At 41.7% G+C, this 24,296-nt stretch overlaps 2 protein-coding genes, 1 long non-coding RNA gene and 1 pseudogene across 4 annotated transcripts; 3 read left to right on the top strand and 1 right to left on the bottom strand.

Moving 5' to 3' along the window:
- Positions 1–4,014: 4,014 nt before the first annotated feature.
- Positions 4,015–4,662, bottom strand: LOC103647626 (uncharacterized). Its single transcript, XR_562936.3, has 4 exons — positions 4,569–4,662; positions 4,322–4,491; positions 4,155–4,232; positions 4,015–4,043 (listed from the first exon to the last, which is right to left on the bottom strand). It is a non-coding gene; the product is annotated as an uncharacterized lncRNA (long non-coding RNA).
- A 3,944-nt stretch (positions 4,663–8,606) lies between these two features.
- Positions 8,607–9,508, top strand: LOC103649222 (uncharacterized). The gene is made up of 3 exons (XM_020549375.2): positions 8,607–8,769; positions 8,843–8,918; positions 9,009–9,508. Exons 1-3 carry the CDS (start codon positions 8,663–8,665, stop codon positions 9,426–9,428), a joined length of 603 nt encoding a protein of 200 aa, XP_020404964.2. The 5' UTR covers positions 8,607–8,662; the 3' UTR covers positions 9,429–9,508.
- Positions 9,509–10,201: 693 nt separating this feature from the next.
- Positions 10,202–10,650, top strand: LOC103647625 (uncharacterized; annotated as a pseudogene). Its single transcript, XR_562935.2, has 3 exons — positions 10,202–10,235; positions 10,334–10,406; positions 10,504–10,650. The product of XR_562935.2 is annotated as an uncharacterized protein (transcript).
- Positions 10,651–12,140: 1,490 nt separating this feature from the next.
- LOC100285684 (calcium lipid binding protein-like) lies at positions 12,141–18,836 on the top strand. Its single transcript, NM_001158575.1, is given in 13 exon segments — positions 12,141–12,393; positions 13,913–14,042; positions 14,591–14,689; positions 14,772–14,822; positions 14,919–15,042; positions 15,824–15,942; positions 16,047–16,148; positions 16,244–16,318; positions 17,286–17,362; positions 17,451–17,697; positions 17,788–18,141; positions 18,223–18,354; positions 18,552–18,836. Coding segments are annotated over 12 exon segments (1,620 nt in total). The 5' UTR covers positions 12,141–12,393; positions 13,913–13,931; the 3' UTR covers positions 18,681–18,836.
- The last annotated feature ends 5,460 nt before the right edge of the window (positions 18,837–24,296 follow it).

The following is a 24,296-nucleotide window of genomic DNA, read 5'->3' as shown; positions in this document are numbered from 1 at the left end:
ACATCACTTCAAGGGCGATACTGTCAACACGGAACGAATGGGTAGATATGATAAATGTTAAGATGATTGATCGTTTTCAAGGGGAGCATATGGTGTACCATAGTTTCGATAGCGCCATGGATGATCCCCATAACTACTACCCACCCGAGTTCCTAAACACACTGACGCCTAATGGGCTGCCACCACATGTTTTGAAGCTCAAGATTGGATGCCCTGTTATATTGCTTCGGAATATAGACCCTGCGAATGGACTTTGCAATGGCACCAGGCTGGTCGTTCGTGGTTTCCAAAGAAATAGCATTGACGCAGAAATTGTACTGGGTCAACACGCTGGAAAACGCATTTTCCTACCGCGTATACCTCTGTGTCCCTCCGATGAAGAGATGTTCCCTTTCCAGTTCAAAAGAAAGCAGTTTCCTGTACGGCTTAGCTTTGCAATGACGGTTAACAAAGCACAGGGTCAGACCATTCCCAATGTTGGTGTATACTTGCCCGAACCAGTGTTCTCTCATGGCCAACTATATGTTGCTCTATCTAGAGCGACTGCCCGATCAAACATAAAGATTCTTGCAATCCCACCCGTTGATGGGAAAAAAACGTCGAGGAAGGGTGTAAGAAAGAACCCCACAGTAGATTGTGGGACATATACTAAGAACATCGTCTACAAGGAGGTCCTAACAAACTAGACCTACGGTAAGTCTGTCAAAACTCAATTGTTTGTTTCAATAAAAATACACCGACACAAGACTAACACTCAAATGTAATTGTGACGTTTTGATGAGATGTTAATGAGCTTTATAAAATAATATTGATTTGTTTGTAACTGTTCTGTTTGATAGGTTGGGGTATTCATGCTTCACTTCTTGAGCTTGGTATATATTGCTTCCAGATGCTACGATCTCCTGTGCTTGGTATGTTGCTTCCAGACACTACCGCAAGCGTAATCTAACCCATTTTAACTAAAATACTCTTGCGTGGACCTGAAGATGATAGCTAGCTGAACACTTTTTACGATAATTTTTAGATTCATCAGTAGAACTGCTCTATGATAAATCTAGATCTAGATTCAGTTTCTAAGCGGTGATAGGTTCATGTTTATGCTTGTGCATTCAAAGGACATATGCTGTTACTCTGAAACTTATGTCTGCCTTCCTGCCCATGTGCCCATCGGAACTGGGACCCTTCTATTGTTCTTGCCTTTTTTATTATCTTTTTACTTGCCCTCTCTGCATGTTTGTTCCTTTTACTACTGCTTCAGTCGTAGTTCAGTTCATCACTCTCCCGCTGTTCACTTTCAGACTTGACACAAGCACGGATCGGAACACTCCAGTGTTTTTGCGCTTGTGCAGCACATATCTTTTTGAGCAAATATGACAGAAGAAAGTTGTATATAGGAATGGTAATGATATAGAACATTGATGTATAAACTAATGTAGCCATATGTGGAACTTACCAAGATTCGTTGGGCATGCCTGGCATACTATAGAACCACAGTTTTCTTATGAAGACTATCACAAGTGATATTTTGAGTTATACTGATGCTTAACCATAAATCTCAGTAAGTCCAGAGCAGCACTGGTATCTGACATGTCTGGCATATACACATGCGCCTGTGTCTAGGATAAATCTCAGTACTTCTGTGTCATTTATTGGTGTCACTCATTTATTGGCGCCTGAGATTGTTGGTGTCACTTATTACTATGTTGGTGTATTGTGTTTCTGTGCCGATTTCAGGATAACTGTCCGGATAGGAACTCCTTGCAACATATCACTGTCCCCGTCCCCATGGAGAGGAGCGAGAGGAGCAGGAGGGCGAGGCAGGACAACAAGTGGCGCTCTCGACGGGGATGAAGTCGGTCATGTACACGCAGGAGTTGCTGGACACGGATGACGCTGACGGCGCCCCAGACTCAGCGGCTCAACTGGATAGACTTCCTAGAGCGGCTGCACGGCAAGCGGATGCTGCTCATGGACAACTCGATGAACTGGAACCAGTTCGAGTCCATGCTCTATGCGAGGCTTTACGGAACAAGGCCAGATGTTCGAGATGCACTAGCATTGTCAGGTTCCATTTTTTTTACATATAATGCTGTAATAGAAGTCATGTCCTTGACCAGCAGAACTATTGAATCAATGATTATGGATTCATGTGATTTTGGCATAATGACGCCACGTGATCTTCATGAAGCTGTGGCCTGTGAGTGTCCCACACTGAAGGTGATCAGAATGGAGCACTGTGAGAGAACTATCTTGTAATGGGTCAACATAGTGTGTCGAGGGCTTAAGGAGCTTAGGCTTGTTGGCTTTCCAAAATCTGTTCAGGCTTATCACATGGAACACATTTTATGTGACATATGTGACATCCTGTACTACAATGGGATCAGAAAGGTTGAGCTGCAATCCTACCATTTTACAGACACGCATGTTTGCACTGTAGCTTGTTCATGCCAGGGAGCTCTGCAGGAACTTATATTGGATGAGTGCCCGAACGTCCTGGGCAACTTTGTGGTGTGCCTCAGAGAGTCTTGGCCCAACCTAACCAAGTTGACCTTGAATCGTATTGGAATCAGTGATGTCCAAATCAGGATCCTTATGCTTGTAGGATTTGACCAACTTGAGGAGTTTAATTTAACGTGGTGCTGGTGCCCCTTGATCACTGACAGGTTACTGGCTATCTTACATGCATCAACATTGCCTAATGTCACCCAGGAGTCTGTTGACTACTACCAGCATCGCTGTGAAGTCGAGTACTAAGCGAGAGCTGAACCTCAAGAAGGAAAATAAACTTGGCTGCGTGCTTCTGTTTGCTTGCAGGTAATATATTGTAGGGCCATCGTAAAGTTAAGATTTCACCTTTGAAGTTTTGTCGCCTTTTGGAACCAAAGCATGTGGTATATAATACTTGACAATGTCGGTCCTGTTGCTTCTTATGTTCATCTTAGATGCTGTGCTGCTTGCTTCTGTTTCCGGAGTGGTGCGGTGCTGGACTGCTTAAATCAGACAATTAGCTGAGGATGGAGCTTAGCTTAGGTCCTAGGCCTGTTGATGAGTTGATCTGACTGAACGTTTCGCGTTACAGCGATGCGGTTGCCTGGTCCGGTCAGTCACTCTCTCCTTCCTTAACGCAGTGGTCGAAGATTATTCTTCTTTAGCGAAAAGCCATAACCTTTTGGCAATTCAGCTTACTCAAATACTCAATTGAAACCAACTACAAAAAATGATCCGTCTTCTCTACCAATCCACCCCATTTTGATTACAAACACATCAACATATGGAGAAAATAGTAAACAACTGCAATTTGCAAATCTCAACAGTGATTACGAATTAAAAGTTCTCTGACCAAACTATAGAGTAACGGCCAATGATACTACATAACTACGAATAGCACGAGTAGCAGTTTTAGTAAGATTTACATGGAGAAGTACATGTGAGTACCCATAGCACGAGTAGCATTTATATACTACAAAATGAAAAATGAAAATGTACGTAGAGCCGCCCACTGGCCTCCTGAGGCCTGAGCACTATTGTGTTGGACGGTAGGCCTAATTTCTGACAGGTAGGCTCGCACACTTCTGAAAATGCTGCTCCCACCGTGCGCTTAAGGCCGAAGAGCCGCCCACTGGCCTCCTGAGGCCTGAGCACTGCTCGACTGAGGCTTGACCACCGCCCATCGCGCCGCCGAGCACCAGCTTCTGAAAATGCTGCTCCCACCGTGCGCTTGAGGCCGAAGAGCCGCCCACTGGCCTCCTGAGGCCTGAGCACTGCTCGACTCAGGCTTGACCACCGCCCATCGCGCTGCCGAGCACCAGCTTGACCAAACAAACTCAATTCACTAAGTAAAAAATGGGACAGGCACGGGTGGGGCCTTACCTTAGAGTCATGAATCCTAGCAGGCGATTTAGTGGTGGTGGTTGCCGGAGGGGCGCTTAAGGATCACCAATAAATGAGTAGGTGAGCATCTTCGCTATCCTCTCATTGAGCGTTTTTCATTCAAATAGATGATGTGTGATCTCTTTTAGTTCAGTTTCTGTTTGTGCTCCCACCTGTCAAGCAACACTATACATGAATTATGGTTATCCACCATACCTGCAACATTGAATGATGAAAAGAACATTGAACAAATAACACATTGCGATCCCTGGACTTCACATTACCTGAATGACAGCAACACCACCAGCAAGCTTCACTATCCTCTCATTGAGCTTTTCCTTTTCGTATTCTTGTTCTGCAGCCTGCAAATTTAGGTTCAGAAAAACAGAGCTTCAGACTTTCACCTGAGCAGTAAAGTCAAGTGAGCAAATAGAACAGGAAAAGGTCAGACCTCAATGAGATTTTTAATCTGTGCAACCCTCTTAGTAACTTCTTCCTGGGTGCTGCCATCACCAACAATTGTTGTCGACTCTTTCGTAAGGACAACCTTTGCAGCTGTTCCAAGAACTGATTTGTCGGCCTTGTCAAGTGACAGCCCAACTTCATCTCTGATTACAGTTGCTGCAGAAACAAAGTATGTTTATGGATAAGGTGCATACATGATCAAAATGAAGCTTTAGAATGGAAGTTTAGCTGACCTCCAGTAAGGATGGCAATATCATCCAAGTACTGAGTCTTGCGCTCTCCAAAACCAGGGGCTTTGATGGCAGCGATCTTCAGTGATCCTCTGAGCTTGCAACGTCCAAATGGAGGTCACTGAAGATCGCTGCCATAACTAAATGATGTGTGACCAAATTATTAGAGCGAAGATATCATGATATAAATAATTCGGTTCAGTTGAAAATGCTGCTCCCACCGTGTGCTTAAGGCCGAAGAGCCGCCCACTGGCCTCAGGGTCCTGAGCACTGCTCGACTGAGGCTTGACCACCGCCCATCGCGCTGCCGAGTACCAGCTTGACCAAACAAACTCAATTCACTAAGTAAACAATGGGACAGGCACGGGTGGGGCCTTACCTTAGTGGTCAATACAATCGCCTTTTCAGATTTTTGATAATTCAGTTATAGTTTGATTATTCTCAATTGTTTTAGTTCAGTATAGATACATTTTCCCAAAAAGTCTAAAACCCATCAAAACATGCAATTTACTCACGTCCCAACCATGGAAGGAAATCCACCAAACCGCATTGACATCACGATTCGCGACATTGCTCATTTACTTACAGTGATTATACTCGATAACGAACTGCCCACTGTCCTCCAACTAACCACATAGTGCTAACACATGTTACATCCTTGAAAATTAAGCTAACTCAAATTTGCTACTATTTCATATCGCCTCCCAATCCACCTATTCAAAACAAGCAGTGAAAGAGCATCATATATAAATGACGCATTGCTGAATCCTATACAAAAATGAACAAAGAGATAGATGGAGAGCACAATTAATAAGCAGGGATGCAACAAGCAAGCACATAGACACAATTGTGCAGAAAACTAATCTTATCAATCTCTTGTGTTGATTTTTTCTTCCAAGCAACAATCTCTTGGTCTAACTTTCTCCATATGGTCTCTAGAAAAGATACTAAGGATAGCTCACTTGAAACTGAAGATGCCAGCAAAGTACTATCTCCAGAAAGTAAGAACACTTTGCTAAACTACTTAAGCAAGCAGACACTTGTAATTGCTGCACAGGAGAGTGCAAAAACTTGCATATTGATTATATCAAAATGCTTTTGCCTTGTTAGGAAGAGATGTGGCTCAAGGATCTCCAGGTGCAGCGGCAACTTCTACACCACCAGCAGCACACATCATACCTGTTGTCATGTCTCGTCTGAGAGCTTTCTTAGTTGTCTCTGTCCAAAACTTGAACCTAGGGATCCGTAGGGGATCAAACCAGCTCCTATAAAAATTGAAGAAAACATGTTATCGAAGACTTAAACTAACACAAATTGTGTTTGTGGTTCATTATCCCGTTTCCCAAAGCCAATTGTGGCTAGGACAATACAAGGCTACCAGCTCAGACTCTATGTAGGCAAGTTGTCTAAACATGAAGGCTGAAACTTAGATAGGATTCTGTGGAAGTGGAACCGAATAGTTTTGGATGGCCCCTAAAAAATGGCAAGATATGGTATTTTACTCTTTTTATATTTTCTCCAATACTATTAATATAGTGTACTTATGTGCAAAAATAACACAATCATGTCCAAATTAATTGTACCATTCTAGAAAGGATACTGAAGCAAGATTATCACATGAGAATTTCGAGCACATTTCGGAAGGTGGTCGACCTCTAATGTATTGATCAATGTATTATGTCGAGCCCGGGTGTGGTGTGGCGCAGTGGGTTTCCCACCATCGGGTGCCTCCTCCACTCGTCCCTCCGCGGACTGCTGGTGTGTGCGCGGAGGTGGTTGAGCGACAGTCGCGGAGGATGCGGACGGGTGGATGACGCTGAGATGGCGCGAGCAGCGGAGCGGAGGATGCGAGCGGGCGGGCAGGAAGCGTGGGGCGAGGATGGTAGGGCACGACCATGGAGGATCCCTGGGATGCGCCTTCCGTCGAAGGTCAGCGAGGCGGGGGCGAGAGGATCCCTGGGATGCGCCTTCCATCGACCGAGCGTCGACGCGGGGCGAGAATGGCGGAGAGACCAAGAGTGGATTTCCCTTGCTGGATTTAGAGCTCAGCTACCTATGTTAAGTCAAAAAAAAGGAAACCCAAGTCAATCTCGTCATGTCTCTGCCGCACCTCAGTCTCCGCCGCACAGATCGGCATGCCACCGTGCGCCCTGGACTGCAGCCCCTGCACCTCCCTCCATCGCCCTCGTCAATCCCGTCATGGAAGGCCCGTCCTCGCCTCCCCGCGCGTGGCGCCTCCCTGGATCTTCCCCACCATCCTCGCCTCTCGGCGCGCGGCGATTCCCTGGATCTTCCTCACTTCCCGTCAACAAAACAAAAGGAAACACAACGGCCTCTTACCATCTTTTTCCTCGCCTCCCGTTCCTCCTCCTACCTTGTACGGCGACTCCAAACAGCAAAAGTGAGGAGGAAGATAGTGGCACTGCATGTAATAAGCGCTCGTGGAAGAAGAAGCGGTGAAGCAGGCAGAGGGGTTCGAGGCTGTGGAGGCAAGGGCAAAGAACGACGACAAGTTTGGTCTCAGCTACCTTGACAACAAGTCTTCTTTTGGTCTGTCCGCGACATCTTCAACAGGGATCTCCTCAATAAAAAAAGGTGCTCATTGCCTTGCGCCTTTATTTTTTCTTGTATTCAGATTCCATTTTGACTTGCCAAGGTGTCGTGTTTTCCTTGCGTTTGGTTAGTTCTGTTTCAGCATGTGTGTGGTCCTCTGCTGCATGAAGCCAGCAACTTGTCTAGTTTTGAGCTCATGCTTCAAAATCGTTGGGTGTTTTTTGTGTGATACCCCCGGATTATATACGAAATTCGAGAATATATGTGTTCATATGTTATAGCCAAATCAAGCAGACTCAAAGAATATACTTATCACTTAGGTACGAAGTCACCTTCTAAACTGCAGCTAACAATTTAGAAACTAGGTGATTTATTTATTACTAGGTGATATGAAACAACTAAAGGGGGTTTCCATTTCCCGAGTAGGCCTGTACGTATATGAAACTAGGTGATTTATATTTATTAGTTTATTATGCATCTAACAATTTGATATGCATGTTGGCTTACTATCCTAAATCGTCATTTATTTTTTCCACTAATATGGCAAAGCATGGACACTGGCCTACCTTACCTTATAAAATGTAGGTTTTTGTCCCGCGAGAATGGAATTTCTATCTGTAGGCTTGTGTCATAACAAGCCAAAAAAATCGGTGGCAACCGCAATAGTTCCGGAAGGTATTATAATTTCCGTAGTTCTGTATGGATTAATTTGTATTTTATTGTAATAACTAATTTTAGTTGTATCTCACGATTGTTTGCTCTAGACTATATTTGCACGCAGGGCGACCTTGCACTCATCGATTTTATTAAGGAAATCCCTTGTGCACCAAGGGTGGAAGTCGTGCTTATTGATGATGCCTTTGTTGAAAGAAAGTCGATGGAATGTTTATTTCAGCCGAATGCATATCTAGGTGACGAGGTAATCCATGCTTAGTTTTTAAATTTGGCGACCTTGTTATGTATAGATTTTTTTACTCATCTTGGTATTTTTAACCACAACTTACACACTTACAGGTTATAGACTGTTATATAAATTTGATAAAATCTCAAAAGCATCTAAAGTGCCGATCTGGAGGTCGCGTTCACATAGAAAATGCTTTCCAGTTTAATTTCTTGAAGCGAGATGGCGATGTTGACATTAAAACAGAGGAGCTATATCCAATTGAAGACATGACACAAATATGTAGCGCTGAACGAAGGGTGTTACTTTACCTAGACCATGACATGGTACATATGAGTTTAAATCTAAACAAAACAGTTAGTGTTTACATGTATTTTATTCTTATGCAAGTATTTATAACTATTTTGTAGGTGTTTATTCCGATAAACATCCGAGAGACGCACTGGTATCTTGCCGTGATCCATGCAAGAAATATGGAGATACAAGTGCTCGATTCACTTGGTACTTTACAAGATCGTAAAGACCTCGCTGACTCTGTGAGTATGCACAAACTAAACAATTATAAATTCACTATTAACTTATCCCAATCTCTAATTTTGTTTTACAATATATAAAGATTAAAGGACTCCAAAGACAAATTGATATGATATCTCAACGTAAGGAGTTAAAAGACCACAGGTGGCCAAACCTCCAAGTTGCTTCTTGGCCTCTCAGAGAAATAGACATGGGATATGCAAAGCAGACAGATAGGTACGTCCTAAAATCTTCTTTACCTATTTTTTCATTCATACTAATCTTTATGTTGATATTAATGTATATGTAGCTCTTCATGTGGCCTCTTTCTTTTGAACTATATCGAATACTGGACAGGGGATGAACTGTCTGACAGTTTTACCCAGGTATATTATTACTACTACGACATATATGCACATCTACAGTCAGTGTTACATATATAATGCTAATATATAATAATTATTTCTTATTTGTAGGATGACATGTCACACTTTAGAAAGAAAATGGCTGCTATATTACTATCTTCAGAACTGAATAAGAGAAGGAGGTGTCTGTTATACAAAAATGATAAAGAAGTTGACTCTGGAAGCCCATCGGATGTTGAGATATTAGAAAACCCAACAGATTCTAAGAAGAGGAAGCTACTCCACGTGCTTGATGATAACGAAGTAGTGTATGAAGATGAGGAAGGCCCTATTACTCAAGCAGACTTGCAAAAGTGGTTTGTTGATGATTGGGATAAAAGAACTCCTGTAAAAGTATCTAACGATGGGTGCACCAATGACTTTTTAATGGTTGGTCTTTCCACAAAGGACATGCCAGTGACCAAAGCCGATTCAATAGATGTTTTATGTGATTATATCATGACAATAGAAGACGATACGACACTAGAGTAAGTGCTCATTGATTTATCTATTTTATGTATATCAACTACTTAGATTCTTGATATAGACTTTCGTCATGCTACATTACAGGATGACATGGGTGCGAAGTTTCAATCCTTTTAAGATAGAAATATCTGTTAAAGACCTACAAAACATATTAACGATAAATAAAGATATGACTCTAAGATGTTTTGACATGGCTGTTCGGCTGCTTGCCAATAAAGAGTCATGTAGGCCGAAAGGAGAAATCATAAATAATAGAAAGCATTATATGGACATGCGTTTCTGGGTAAGTTTGTTTCCAATCATTAATCTATTAATATATAGTATCTACATCTAATCCTCATGTGGACATGTATATATACTCTCCAGAGAATGGTTGGTTTTGGTAAACTTCCAAAGTACCATCAGGATCCTACAGCAGAAGAGTTAGCCAAAACACTCGATTGTTGGCCATCAATGAATTATTATATCACGGGTTGTAGATATGTAAGTATGTGTTCATTTAGAATGTATTTATAAAGGACACTTCTTTGCAATCCTAATGACTGATATTTTGCAGGTTCTTATGCCGTGGAAATTCAACGGATGTCACGCCCTTTTCGTAATAGATCATGTTAAAAAGCATGTGACTTTTATCGACTTTACACCGACTCAAGATTGGTGTAAACACATGCCATACAAGAGGTTTGCGGAAGCGATTATCATGGCCTCAAAGAAATATAAGATTGCTTACAGCAAAAAACGTTCTGGATGGGCGGAGGATATCTTTAAGTGGGAACATACAATTCAGACTGGTGTTCCAATTGACTTAAGAGGGTATTTTCTTCGTACCACCTTCTCAGCAGTTTAAATTTTTTCTATGATAATCATTGTATAAAACATAGTTGCCTAAACATTATATATATATATTATAGGTTTAATACCAGCTACCTCGTTCTACAAGCTATGGCCATGTGGGGGAATGACAGACGAATGAAATTTGTTGGGGTAAGTGTAGTATGTTCGTTCTATGTTCAAAACATATATTCCAGTTATCTCTTTTTACAATATAATATGTTTTGTTCTCTTATGTCTTTGTCTGTAGGATGCAAAGATTGTTCGAAGGAGCTTTGTGATTGATCTGTTAAGTTATGAGGATAATTCGTGCCGATATGCCATCCCTGCAAACATACAACAGAGACTTATCGATATCGCTAAAAAGGATTAGCTGATTAGTGTGATATTGATAATGTTTTCCACACGGATTTTGCATGTTATAGTGATGTTTGTCGTTCCGTATTAATGTTTCATACAAATCTTTTACTTCTGTCGCAACGCACGGACACATATCTATAACATACAACAGAGACATGTAAGTTATCGTGTTATAATTCGGTTCCGTTGCAACGCACGGGCACCCTACTAGTACTACTCTAAAAAATTAGTATGTGACATTTTTATAATTAAAGCAATAGTGTTTTTTGTCTGAAATAAAATTAAACTAAGTAAACTCTTTGTTACCCCTCGTGTTTAGATAGGTATAGTAGTTCTTAACTGGCTAGTAATTGCCCCCTCCTCATTAAACAGATCCTTTATCCTGAATTTCTATTGGGTGGTTCAGATCCGACGTCATTTTCCAAGACACGCCCAGCCATGCCTGCCTGACACTGGACGAATGGCACGAACGTACTGTAGTCTGCATGATTAAGGGAGGTAGACAGCGAGGCCCAGTTTTTTTTTTTTTTGTCTCGCGCGTGAAGCGATGCGGGCACGCTAAGCATCCGATGCGGACCGGACCACGCAGCGGGGAAGCTCAATGAGATCGTTAAATCCCGTTGGGAAAACCTTATTAGATTTAGATAGGACTCTTCTCAGCTCTGAAGTGTCCACGACCAAGTTTTTGGTGATGTATATTAATTTATCAATAATGTATTACACAAAATAGCGTTAGAGCACTAATTTCTTTATTTTTTTGAATTTTTGAATACCCAAACTCAAACGTCTCAACCCGCTTCTGCTCTTTGTCTGCTTCGCGAGGCAAGGCAACACGTTAGCCATGCGTTGCCAGCGTACTGTGTGCAGGGCACTAGGGCAGACTGGCAGTGGCGACGGAGTAACGCCTTGATTTGACTGGCAAATGAACGACGGACGCGTCATGACTCATGACTGCCAGTGCCATATGAACGATGAGCCATGCAATTGCAAATGCAAGCAGTGGGCCAGTGACAGCAACAGCCAGGTTTGGGGCATCCGCGTCCAACGGTCCAGGAAATGGGAAATCATGCATGCCACGGGTATCCTGTCCTGCCCCGCACGTTAGCGTCAGAGGACCCACGCGTGAACTCCACCACAGGGCAGGGCAAATAACATCTAGTATTACAGTTTTAGCGTGTATTTGAATACACTAAAAACTAATAGTTAGAGACTTATAAAACGCAAAGGAAATCCATAGAACTCCGAGACCGGCCTTATTTTACAGACGGGATCGCACCCGCGCGACCACGCTAGTTGAGTGACATTAATTATTAAAATAATTGGATCTGTACGAATAAAAAAATTGTAATTTTAGTTATATATACTATAGACTATACATGTCATTGAGTTATGTCAATCCTAGATAACAATAGTATATATTTAAAGTTGTAATTTTTTTAACGATACAGATCCAAATTTGCCTTAATTATTGCATTTGCTCCCTCACGGATTATTATTGATAACCCCCCACCTTGGATCTCGGCCGCCGTGTTCTGTGCGTGTCTGCGTGAGCAGCGACGTGCCGACAGCCGAAGCGCCCGAGCCATCCCATCCTCCCCTCCCCCCAAAGGCCAAACCCATTCGATTCCTCCGCCCCGCCGGCCGAAACCAAGTTTCTCCGCGGCCGCCCGGATCCCCGACCCCCGGCCCCGAGCGTTCCATGGGCTCGCCTTCCGCATCGAGGCATTAGCAAGCCTCGCGCCGCACTGCCGAGCCCCCGACGCCTGCCTTTGCCTCACTGGTTCGTCTCGGCTCCCCACTCCCCCTCAGCGTTTCGTATCATCCGGGTTTCTCCGTCGTCGTCCGGGTCTCGACCTCGATTCTATCGTAGATCCGCGGTCCGAACTCGTGGGGGATATTGCTCTGGAAGTCGCTTGCGTAGGTTTCACTTGGTTTTCTCGCGCTGGTGATTTCGATCCGCGTCGCCTCTCGAGAACAAAGCATAGGAGAGACAGTCGATGAACCTTGTAATTTGTTGGGTATATCACCTTGCGTTTCCTGTTTTCAAATTTTGATGGGTGGATGGGATGGGATTACCAAGGTTTTTTCAGAGGCGCTATAACTTAATTCTTAGCTCACTGGATCAACATATTTAAGGGCTGTTTTGAATGCACTAGAACTAATAGTTAATAGTTAGTTGCTAAAAGTAGCTCTAATAGTTTAGCTATTAGCTATTTTTAGCAAATTAGTTAATAATTAGCTAATTCTAATATTAATTTTTAGCCAACTAACTATTATCTTTTTTTTTTTTTGCATTCAAACACCCCTTAGCCAGAATAAGAATGGTCAAATGTATGGACGAGCACTGTTTCGTTGTCCATCCAAACGATTTTCCCCTCCCTAGTTTGAGGAGTGGATGACCTGTAATTCCTGAATTCGCAACCCGATTCATATTTCCTTTTACTTCAGCTGGACTTTAGCTTTTTTTTTTTCTGTAACCTACTCGCATTTTGTTTGAGCCTAAAAATACTTGTTTTGGTTATATTGATTTCTCGCCTAAACACACACTCATATGTTCCCCATATCTTTATTCCAACAGATCAACACTCTTGATTTGATACCATCTAAAATCTCGCACAAATGCAAAGATTAAAGCACCAACCTGACCCGCAAGCAAGAGCAATTATTAAAGATGCCGTGTGACCCTTATTTTCTTTTCATCCACTATTCGTATCCACTTTTTGTCTACTCAACCAATATTTAATAGCATACAGTAACGTGGTTCCACTTCACATTATTCTAAAACCTATCATTATCGGCTTGAAAGTTACAAGTATTATCCTTGCCCCAAGGCCCTGTTATTGAACTAATTGGCATTAGTTGTGCACTTGTGGTATCTCTGGTATTATCATTTTGTTATCAGCTACCTGCCTGTCGCTTTTACTAAATCTCTAAACACTTTAGATACTATTCTTTTGTGATGTGGTCAAAAGCATTACTTTTGTAGACAGTGAGAACCTTGACTGATGGGTCGCTCGATGTGGGAAATTGTTTTTTTCTTCTGAGGATAATTCATATAAATATTTTTTATTAAGGATTTATGATTTTGGTGTTGATTTATTGTTGTGCAGTAAATTGAATAGGAGTTTTGTGGTTTGTGCTAGGCCTGGAAGGTCAGGCCACTCTAGTTGCTTCCTCGCAATTTAGCAGAGCGAAATATTTTTGGTGTATATTTTTTCGCGAGTGCAATTTTGATTGATTATACCCTTTTTTATGTTTATTTTGCATTTTTTGGTTGAAACCTGGCATTTGATCTGAAGGTTTTGGAAGGAATCCAAGATGGGTGTAATCAGCACAGTGCTGGGTTTCTCTGGTTTTGGCTTTGGGTTCTCGGCTGGCATTGTTATTGGTTACTTCCTCTTCATCTACGTCCAGCCAACTGATGTCAAGGTGTGTACATTCCTTTTGCTCTTCTGCCTTTCTTACTGTATATGTTTATCTTGGCTGCTGTATAATGAATAGTTGGATTGTTGACAACTGTTTTTTCTAATATGTTTCCGATTATTTTTGAGTGGCCTGTAGACAATTTGAGATCCTGAAGTAAAGACAACACAAACGATATCTGGCCATTGTTGAATACATTTACTTTTTTCTGTTGTGTATCACATTATTATTACAGTCTGATCAGCATCCTTGACATAAGCCACAAGTATTATGTTGTTTAGTTGCGATGTATGATACAGACCTCTACATATGCATTAGAGTGATATAGACCTCTACATATCACATTATTATTACAGTCTGATCAGCATCTTTGCACAGTGTTTAGTTTAGAGTGTTTCCGTTATATTTTGCAGTTTGTTTTGTGTAATGCTTGCAAGGATTTGAGTCAAGTGGTTTTAATATGCTGAATGCAATATGCCATCTTTTTTTTTCCAATTGCCTCCATAATATATGGATTTATGGGATGATTTTATTTCTCCCTACTTTTCTGTCAGGATGTCAAGGTTCGCCCGCTTGTAGAATATGATTCAAAATCCTTGGAGGGCATCCTTCCTGAAATTCCTTTATGGGTCAAGAATCCTGACTATGATAGAGTATGCTCCTTCGTTGAACTAGCAGGAAACTATGTTAATCTTATTAGTGCTTTTAGATTCTCATTTTCTTCCTTGTCTCTAGATTGATTGGCTGAATAGGTTCTTGGAGTTGATGTGGCCTTATCTTAACAAGGTACTCTTATCTTGTCATTTGCTCTGAGAACACTAGATCATTATCTCCGGTTGACACTGAATTTTCCATGCTTTGTGTTTTGTTTTTGCCTTGTAGGCTATCTGCAGAACTGCACAGGATATCGCGAAGCCAATTATTGCTGAGAACACTGCAAAGTATAAGATAGACTCTGTTGAGTTTGAATCACTTACTTTGGGTAGCTTACCACCCACCTTTCAAGGTCAGCAGTGTTGCATTCTTATGTTTCCCTTATAAGCATGCACATGTATTACACATGGTTTTTAAGCCTTACTTTGAACTATAGTATTTGTTTGATGCCCACATATTGTGTATGACTTCACTGCAAGCAGCCGTACATCCTTTATGTTGCTTTCTTCTTTTTTCCTGGTATCTTGAATTAACATCTATAGGTTCGTGAGTAGTCAACTTGATTCTACGATTATGTAAGCAACCCTGATTGGTAAAAATAGCTGTGGCTATAGTTATTAAAATCGTGATTCTATGGCAATATGGCATGATTTTATGACTTTGCGATATTAGTTTATCAACTTGATTCTACGATTATGTAAGTAGAATCTACGATCTTACAGTTCTTATAGTTATGGTCTTATGATTTGCAATCCTACCAATGGAATTCCAATCTGACTTAAGATTACGATTTTAACAATCTTGATTGTAGCTCAAAACTTTTTATTACTGATGATATGAGATGTGGTCATGTGGAGACACTGCTACAGCTGTATTCCAGATGAGCTGCTATATATTGAGTTGGATTGAATATTTCATTCCTTAGTGATAGATCATAATCACCAGTTTACCACGCTTTTTGCTTGGCTTTGTACAACTGGTGAAGTTTATACATCAACTTTCCCATGTTTAGCATAGCAAACTCTGTACACAAGCCTGTGTTAGGTTTTTCTATATGTGATGCTAATTTTTACAACTGCTGTTGTAAATAACTAAATATGTATTTTGAAACCATTTATGCCTTTTCCTCCCAGGGATGAAAGTCTATGTCACAGAGGAGCAAGAGCTGATAATGGAACCATCTCTTAAATGGGCTGCAAACCCAAATATTACTGTTGCTGTAAAAGCCTATGGTTTGAAAGCTACTATCCAGGTATGAAATATTCAGTTGTAAACTGGATTTGTAATCGATATTCACTTAATCATTTGTCGAGTTGAATCGAGCCAACTGAAATATGCTTTTTTGAGATATTTCAGATTGTGGATCTACAAGTCTTTGCATCACCTCGCATTACTCTGAAGCCATTGGTGCCTACATTTCCTTGCTTTGCAAAAATCCTTGTCTCACTCATGGAGAAGGTATGGTTACTGATTATTCGTTTGAATTATTCTGGTGTCTGTGTTTGAATAATCCCGTTCAATCATTTCTTTGCTAATTGTGATTGGTTTTGCAGCCACATGTTGACTTTGGGCTAAAACTTCTTGGAGCAGATGTAATGGCTATTCCTGGTCTTTACAGATTTGTTCAGGTATTTGTGACTATTGTTTCAAATATTCTCATGTGAGCTAAATGTTAAAGTTCCATTAAGCTTGTTGAACATATTAATGGTTTCTGTTGCACTGTCATTAATGGTTTTGTTGATAAAAGAAATTATGAATATATTATTATTTCCCTCATGTTGTTCATTTTTCTGACTCCTGTTTCAAACATTCTCATGTGGAAGTTTGTTCATATTTTATACTCCTACTTTGTTGTGAGCAATATTGAAGTTTCATCATGTTTTCTGAACATAGTAATGGTTTTTGTGGACTGTCATGAATGGTTTTATATTAAAAAGAAATTATGAATAGATTATTATTTCCCTTTTAATGGTTACATCATACTTTTAATACGATTATCTGGCCTGTACCGGTTATTGTCCTGCATTTCTTTTGTTGAAGTGTACAAGTGGATTGGCTACCTTCTCCCACCGGCTTAAGTTTTTGGGTTGAATTGGTTAGTGCGTCCACTCTAGCACTAACCAGTTCAACCCAAAAGCTTAAACTGATGGGAGAAGATAGTCAATCCACTTATACACTTCAACACCCCCACTCACGTGCAGCAAAAGAGAAACGAGCAAACGCAGCCAGAGAGAGAGAGACGCAAACGTGGACATAAATGGTTGGAGGCATAAATAAAACCTCTGCCAGGATTCGAATACGAGACCTCTAGCTTTGATACCATGTTAGAGTGGACACACTAACCAGTTTAACCGAAAAGCTAGTTTGGCAACCCCATTTTTCTAAGGGATTTTTATTGTCCCAAGTGAAATTAGTTCATTTTCTTTGGGAAAATGGGAATCCCTTGGTAAAATAAAGTTGCCAAACTAGCCCTAAGTGTTATTCTTTTGTAGCGTATAGTTTGCTCTTTACAATGGATGTGATGTGTGGTATCTAATTCACTCCTTTCAGTACGGTTAACTCATTTTTGTAGTGATACATTTCCTGCATTTACAGGAGACCATCAAGAAACAAGTAGCAAGCATGTATTTGTGGCCGAAGACACTAGAAGTACCTATAATGGATCCCTCAAAGTAAAATTTTAGAACCTCTTCTATTTTCGTTATGTACATCAAAACCTGTATCTGATGAGAAAGGACTAAATGGTTTTCATATTCCCAGAGCATCAAAAAGGCCTGTTGGAATTCTACTTGTGAAGGTTGTGAGAGCCCAAAATCTGCGGAAGAAGGATCTGCTGGGTAAATCTGACCCATACGTGAAACTTAAGATGTCAGATGATAAACTTCCATCCAAGAAGACAACTGTAAAGCGCAGCAATCTCAATCCAGAGTGGGGTGAAGACTTCAAGTTTGTTGTGACAGATCCAGAAAACCAGGCTCTTGAAGTTAATGTCTTCGACTGGGAACAGGCATGGTTTCCGTTCCTATTTAAATTCTGCTGTAGTTTTTCTGCCAACATAGTTACCAAATAATATGCAGTTTTTTGTTGTTGTTTATAGGTTGGGAAACATGAAAAGATGGGAATGAACATGATCCCACTTAGAGAACTCCTACCAGAGGGGACTAAAGTTACTACCCTCAACTTGCTTAAGACCATGGACCCAAACGATGTACAAAATGAGAAGTCTCGTGGTGAGCTTACTCTAGAGCTCACATACAAGCCTTTCAAGGAAGAAGATATAGAGAAAGAAGATACACAGGGTGCTGATGTGATAGAGAAAGCTCCAGATGGCACTCCAGCTGGTGGTGGCTTGCTTTATGTTGTTGTTCATGAAGCCCAAGATCTTGAGGGGAAGCACCATACAAACCCATATGCAAAAATAATTTTCAAAGGCGAGGAGAAGAAAACTAAGGTATTGTGTAAACAAATTATGTTTTATATCTTCATGGAATGGCCATGACATATCCATCTCTTTATTTACTCTTCATCCTAGGTCATCAAGAAGAATAGGGATCCAAGATGGGAGGATGAGTTTGAGTTCGTGTGTGAGGAGCCTCCTGTGAATGATAAACTGCATGTTGAAGTCATAAGTAAAGCCCCGAAGGCAGGGCTGATACATGGCAAGGTAGAACAGAATTCTTGCCCTCCATTTAATTTACTAATCTACTGCATCAGAATGGTTGATATTTACGCCCGGCATTACGACATCACTAGTTGCATTTTTTTTGTTATCTCCGCTAGCCTGTAGCATGTATAGAAACAGAATCCGAAGAGGTAAATATCAAACGTCTTGTATCCTGATACCTGTATTTCTTGGTTCAGGAAACTTTGGGCTATATTGATATTAGCCTTGCAGACGTGATCAGCAACAAGCGGATTAATGAAAAGTACCATCTCATAGACTCGAAAAATGGTCAGATCCAGATCGAGTTGCAGTGGAGAACTTCCTAGACAGGAAGGAGCCAGAATGCCTTGATGTTCCTCTATTCAGTTTGCGTATATCTGTGATTGAGATTGAGGTCATGTAGATATTTCTTTTTTTTATAGACATCTGTTGTTCGGATCTTCTCTTAATCGATCAAGTTTCCGACAAGAACTATGCAGACATGTTACAGACCCTGAGAATGGAACTGAACAAATGACACGTCATACAATTACACTCGGCATTCTGGCATACTGAGAATTTACACCATGCTCCAAATATATTTCACTGCTATCTTCTAAGAGCATTTAGCGTGTGCCGTGTGGCATGCGTACCGAAATGGTTCGATGAACTTGCAAAGTTGTATATTACCAAAAATGTAATTTTGGCGTGTGAAAACAATCGCGACAAGGGCGGCCCATTTCAGACCTTTTCGAACCTCCATCCGAGCATGTCTACCAAAAAGGAAAAGAAGGCCTCAAGTTCAATTACTTGGCGTAAATGAACTTGACAACTATAGTGCAAACTGAATAACGGTAAGTTCACAGAAAGGTTGCAGGGTACTAGAAAAACCTAGGACTGTACATTTTATACAGTGAGGCAACACTGTTTCAGGTCAGCATCCTCTTCACGTGGAGGACCCGGTCCGACCGTCCGAGCAAGCTGGCCCCTATGAAGACTAGTCAAGGTCTTAAACTTTGTTCCATTCCACGTCATTGTCCCAACACCACGTCTTCTCGGAAGACACGATGTGGCCTTCTGGTCCCTACTGAAGACTACGAGTTTATCACTCCTCCAGGAGACAGGGATCGTGTTCTGGTAGGGATGGCAGTTGGACCCGTGGGTATGGATACCCGCGGGTTTCGTACCCGGTGGATATATATACGGGTAGAAAAACTCAACCGCGGGTTCTATCGGGTCGGATACCCGAAATATATCGGGTCGAGTATGAGTAAAATACTTATCCGCGGGTATCCAGTGGATATCCGAGATATCAATATACCTTTTTAAATGTGCTACATCCACTAAAAATTAAGGACCATAATAGAATGAAGCCAAAAAAATACACAACAATCCTGGTTTTTGAAAGGGAAATGTGCCCTTGGACCATTTCTAAGTATTTTGGTGATTAAGTGACCAACACAAATGGTTGTGTTAAACTATGCCAAATGGTGGACAAAGTGCAAATCAATATAAATGTATGATTCTAGACTTAGTACATTGGTTTTTGTGTACTAACATATTTGTCTAAGTGCTAGAATCATAGAAAAGACAAATGGAAAAGACTTGGCTTGAGCAGCCAAGACTCTGCTCAGTCTGGGTGCACCGGACTGTCCGGTGCGCCAGGCTGGCTCTGGTGAAAAGGCCGCTCTCGTGAATTGAACGGCGGCGTACGGCTATAAATCACCGGACTGTCCGGTGGTGCACCGGACTGTCCGGTGAGCCAACGGTCGGCTGGGCCAACGGTCGGTCGCGCAATCCGCGCGTGACGCGTGGCCGAGCCAACGGTCTGATGGGGGCACCGGTCTGTCCGGTGCGCCAACGGCTCCAAATCTTCAACGGTCGGCTGCGCCAGAATAGGAAAGAGATCTGCATCGGACAGTGTCCGGTGCACCAGTCGACAGAAGGCAAGATTTGCCTTCCTGGATTGCTCTCAACGACTCCTAGCTGCCTTGGGCTATAAAAGGGACCTTTAGGCGCATGAAGGAAAACATCAAGCACACTCTAAGCTTTCTTGATCATTCACACTCCGTCTTTGCGCACTCGATTGTCATTCTTAGTGATTTGAGCTCCATGTTAGTGGTGAACCTTGTGTTATTCATTTGAGCTCAAGTCTTGGCTGTGTGTGTGCGTATTGCTGTGGACTTGTGTGTGTTGCTTTTCCCACTCTTACATTTGTGCTTCTTTGTGATCATCTCATTGTAAGGGCGAGAGGCTCCAAGTTGTGGAGATTTCTCGCAAACGGGAAAGAGTAAAGAAAAAAGAACACCGTGGTATTCAAGTTGATCATTGGATCACTTGAAAGGAGTTGAGTGCAACTCTTGTCCATTGGGACGCCACAACGTGGACTAGGCAAGTGTTGTACTTGTCCGAACCACGGGATAAATCTCTGTGTCTCTTGTGTTTGTTCTCACTGTGTTAATTGTGGTTCACAAGAGCTCTCATTAGCCACTTGATTTAATTGTGCTAACACTTAATCAAGTTTGTGGCTTTAAGTTTCAAGTTTTACAGGATCACCTATTCACCCCTCCTCTAGGTGCTCTCAATTGGTATCGGAGCCGTTCTCTTCAAGAAAGGGACTAATCGCCCGAAGAGATGGATCCTAAGGGAAAGGGGATGGTGGTCAACGACAATGAGAAGGAGTCCATCTTCAACGAGCCAAGGGACGACAAAGTCAATGACTCCGGCTCAAGTCAAAAGAGGAAAGACAGAAAGAAGAAGAGGCGCATCAGGAAGGTTGTCTACTACGACAGCGACAGATCTTCCTCTTCTCAAAAGGACGACAAATACGAGGAGAAAAAGAAAACGGTTAACTCGAACTTTTCTTTTGATTATTCTCATATTCCGCATAATTCAAATGCTCATTTGCTTTTCATTCCACTTGGTAAACCCCCACACTTTGATGGAGAGGACTACGGATTTTGGAGTCACAAAATGTGTAGCCACTTGTTTTCTCTTCATCCAAGTATATGGGAGATCGTAGAAAATGGGATGCAATTTGATAGTTCAGATAACTCCATATTTATCAATGAACAAATCCATAAAAATGCACAAGCTACTACTATTCTTTTAGCATCTTTGTGCAGGGAAGAGTACAATAAGGTGAGCGGCTTGGACAACGCCAAGCAGATCTGGGACACCCTCAAGATCTCGCATGAGGGAAACGACGTCACCATGCTCACCAAGATGGAGTTGGTGGAAGGCGAACTAGGAAGGTTCGCAATGATCAGGGGAGAGGAGCCAACTCAAACATACAATAGGCTCAAGACCCTGGTCAACAAGATAAAAAGCTATGGAAGCACGAGATGGACGGACCACGACGTCGTCCGACTTATGCTAAGGTCTTTCACTGTCCTTGATCCTCATCTTGTAAACTCTATTCGTGAGAATCCTAGGTACATCAAGATGACGCCCGAGGAAATACTCGGAAAGTTTGTAAGCGGGCGAATGATGATCAAGGAGGCGAGATACGTTGATGAGGCGTTGAATGGCCCAATCTACGAGCCTCAAACCGTTGCTCTCAAAGCAACAAGTAGCAGGGAGGCGCTACCTAGCAAAGTGGCACAAGTTGAGGCGGCCGGGCTAAATGAAGATGAAATGGCCCTCATCATCAAGCGCTTCAAGACGGCGCTCAAAGGTCGCAAGGAGCACCCCAACAAGAGCAAGACGAAGGGGAAGCGCTCCGGCTTCAAGTGTGGTAAGATTGGTCACTTTATTACTAACTGTCCCGATAATGATAGTGACCAGGAACAAGGAAAGAGCGGAAAGTGGGAAAATAAGAAGACCTACAAAAAGGTGAAGGGCGAGGCACACCTTGGAAAGGAGTGGGATTCGGATTGCTCCTCGTCCGACTCCGACAACGAAGGACTCGCCGCCTCAGCCTTCAACAAGTCGGCTCTCTTCCCCAACGAGCATCACACATGCGTCATGGCAAAGGAGAAGAAGGTAAATACTAGAAGTACTATTACATATGCTTCTTCAAGTGATGATGAGTCTAGTGATGATGAAGTAGACTATGCTAGTTTATTTAAAGGTTTAGATAGAACCAGAATTGATAAGATCAATGAATTAATTGATGCATTGAATGAGAAAAATAGATTGTTAGAAAAACAAGAGGATCTTTTATATGAAGAGCATGATAAATTTGTTAGTGCACAAAATTCTCTTGTTCTAGAAGTTAAAAGAAATGAAATGCTTTCATGTGAACTATCTACATGCCATGAATCTATTTCTAACTTAAAGAGTATTAATGATGACTTGAATGCTAAGTTAGAAGTATCTAATAAATCTAGCTCATGTATTGATCACGTAGTAATTTGTAATAGGTGTAAGGATTTTAATGTTGATACTTGTAATGAACACTTAATTTCCATTTCCAAATTAAATGATGAAGTGGCTAGTCTTAATGCCCAACTTAAGACTAGCAAGAATGACTTTGATAAACTAAAATTTGCAAGGGATGCCTACACTATTGGTAGACACCCCTCAATTAAGGATGGACTTGGCTTTAAGAGAGAAGCCAAGAACTTAACAAGTCATAAGACTCCCATTCCTGCCAAGGAGAAAGGGAAGGCTCCTATGACTAATAGTGCTCAAAAGAACCATGCTTTCATATACCATGATAGGAGATATTCTAGGAATGTTCATTACAATAGAAGTTATAATGCTTTTGAATCACATGCCATGATTGCTTCAAGTTCTTCTATTATGCATGATAGAAATCTGGCTAGGAAAAATGTTATTCATCATATGCCTAGAAGAAATATTGTTCATGCACCTAGGAAAGTAAGTAATGAACCTTCTACAATTTACAATGCTTGCAATGTTTCCTTTGCAATTTGTATAAAAGATAAGAAAGTGATTGCTAGGAAATTAGGGGCAAAATGCAAGGGAGATAAAACCTGCATTTGGGTCCCTAAGACCATTGTTACTAACCTTGTAGGACCCAACACAAGTTGGGTACCTAAGACCCAAGCCTAAATTTGCCTTGCAGGTTTATGCATCTGGGGGCTCAAGCTGGATTATCGACAGCGGATGCACAAACCACATGACGGGAGAGAAGAAGATGTTCACCTCCTACGTCAAGAACAAGGATTCCCAAGATTCAATCATATTCGGTGATGGGAACCAAGGCAAGGTTAAAGGACTAGGAAAGATTGCTATTTCATCCGAGCACTCTATTTCTAATGTGTTTTTAGTTGAGTCGCCCGGGTATAACCTGTTGTCCGTTAGTCAACTTTGTAATATGGGTTATAATTGCTTATTCACAAATGTAGATGTGTCTGTCTTTAGAAGAAGCGATGGTTCATTAGCTTTTAAGGGTGTACTAGACGACAAACTTTATTTAGTTGATTTTGCAAAAGAGGAGGCTGGTCTAGATGCATGCTTAATTGCTAAGACTAGCATGGGCTGGCTGTGGCATCGCCGTTTAGCACATGTGGGGATGAAGAACCTTCACAAACTTCTAAAGGGAGAACATGTGTTAGGTCTAACAAATGTGACTTTCGAAAAAGATAGACCTTGTGCAGCTTGTCAAGCAGGTAAACAAGTGGGAAATGCTCATCACAGCAAGAACGTGATGACTACATCAAGACCCCTGGAGCTGCTGCATATGGACCTCTTTGGACCCGTCGCCTACCTTAGCATCGGGGGAAGTAAGTATGGTTTAGTAATTGTTGATGATTTTTTCCCGCTTCACTTGGGTATTCTTTTTGCAGGATAAATCTGAAACCCAAGGGACCCTCAAGCGCTTCCTAAGGAGAGCTTAAAATGAATTTGAGCTCAAGGTGAAAAAGATAAGGAGCGACAATGGGTCCGAGTTCAAGAACCTTCAAGTGGAGGAGTACCTTGAGGAGGAAGGAATCAAGCAGGAGTTCTCCGCTCCCTACACACCACAGCAAAATGGTGTGGTAGAGAGGAAGAAC

The sequence above is a fragment of the Zea mays genome, chromosome 2, assembly GCF_902167145.1.
Source record: "Zea mays cultivar B73 chromosome 2, Zm-B73-REFERENCE-NAM-5.0, whole genome shotgun sequence".
Taxonomy (NCBI): Eukaryota; Viridiplantae; Streptophyta; class Magnoliopsida; order Poales; family Poaceae; genus Zea; species Zea mays.
This window is presented reverse-complemented; position numbering and strand designations above follow the sequence as displayed.

Bases quoted from the DNA above. Each gene is read 5' to 3' on its own strand.
- LOC103649222 (XM_020549375.2), top strand. From the start codon at position 8,663: ATGATATCTCAACGTAAGGAGTTAAAAGACCACAGGTGGCCAAACCTC. The intron at 8,770-8,842 runs GTACGTCCTAAA...ATGTATATGTAG, and splicing joins TATGCAAAGCAGACAGATAG to CTCTTCATGTGGCCTCTTTC. The intron at 8,919-9,008 runs GTATATTATTAC...TCTTATTTGTAG, and splicing joins TGTCTGACAGTTTTACCCAG to GATGACATGTCACACTTTAG.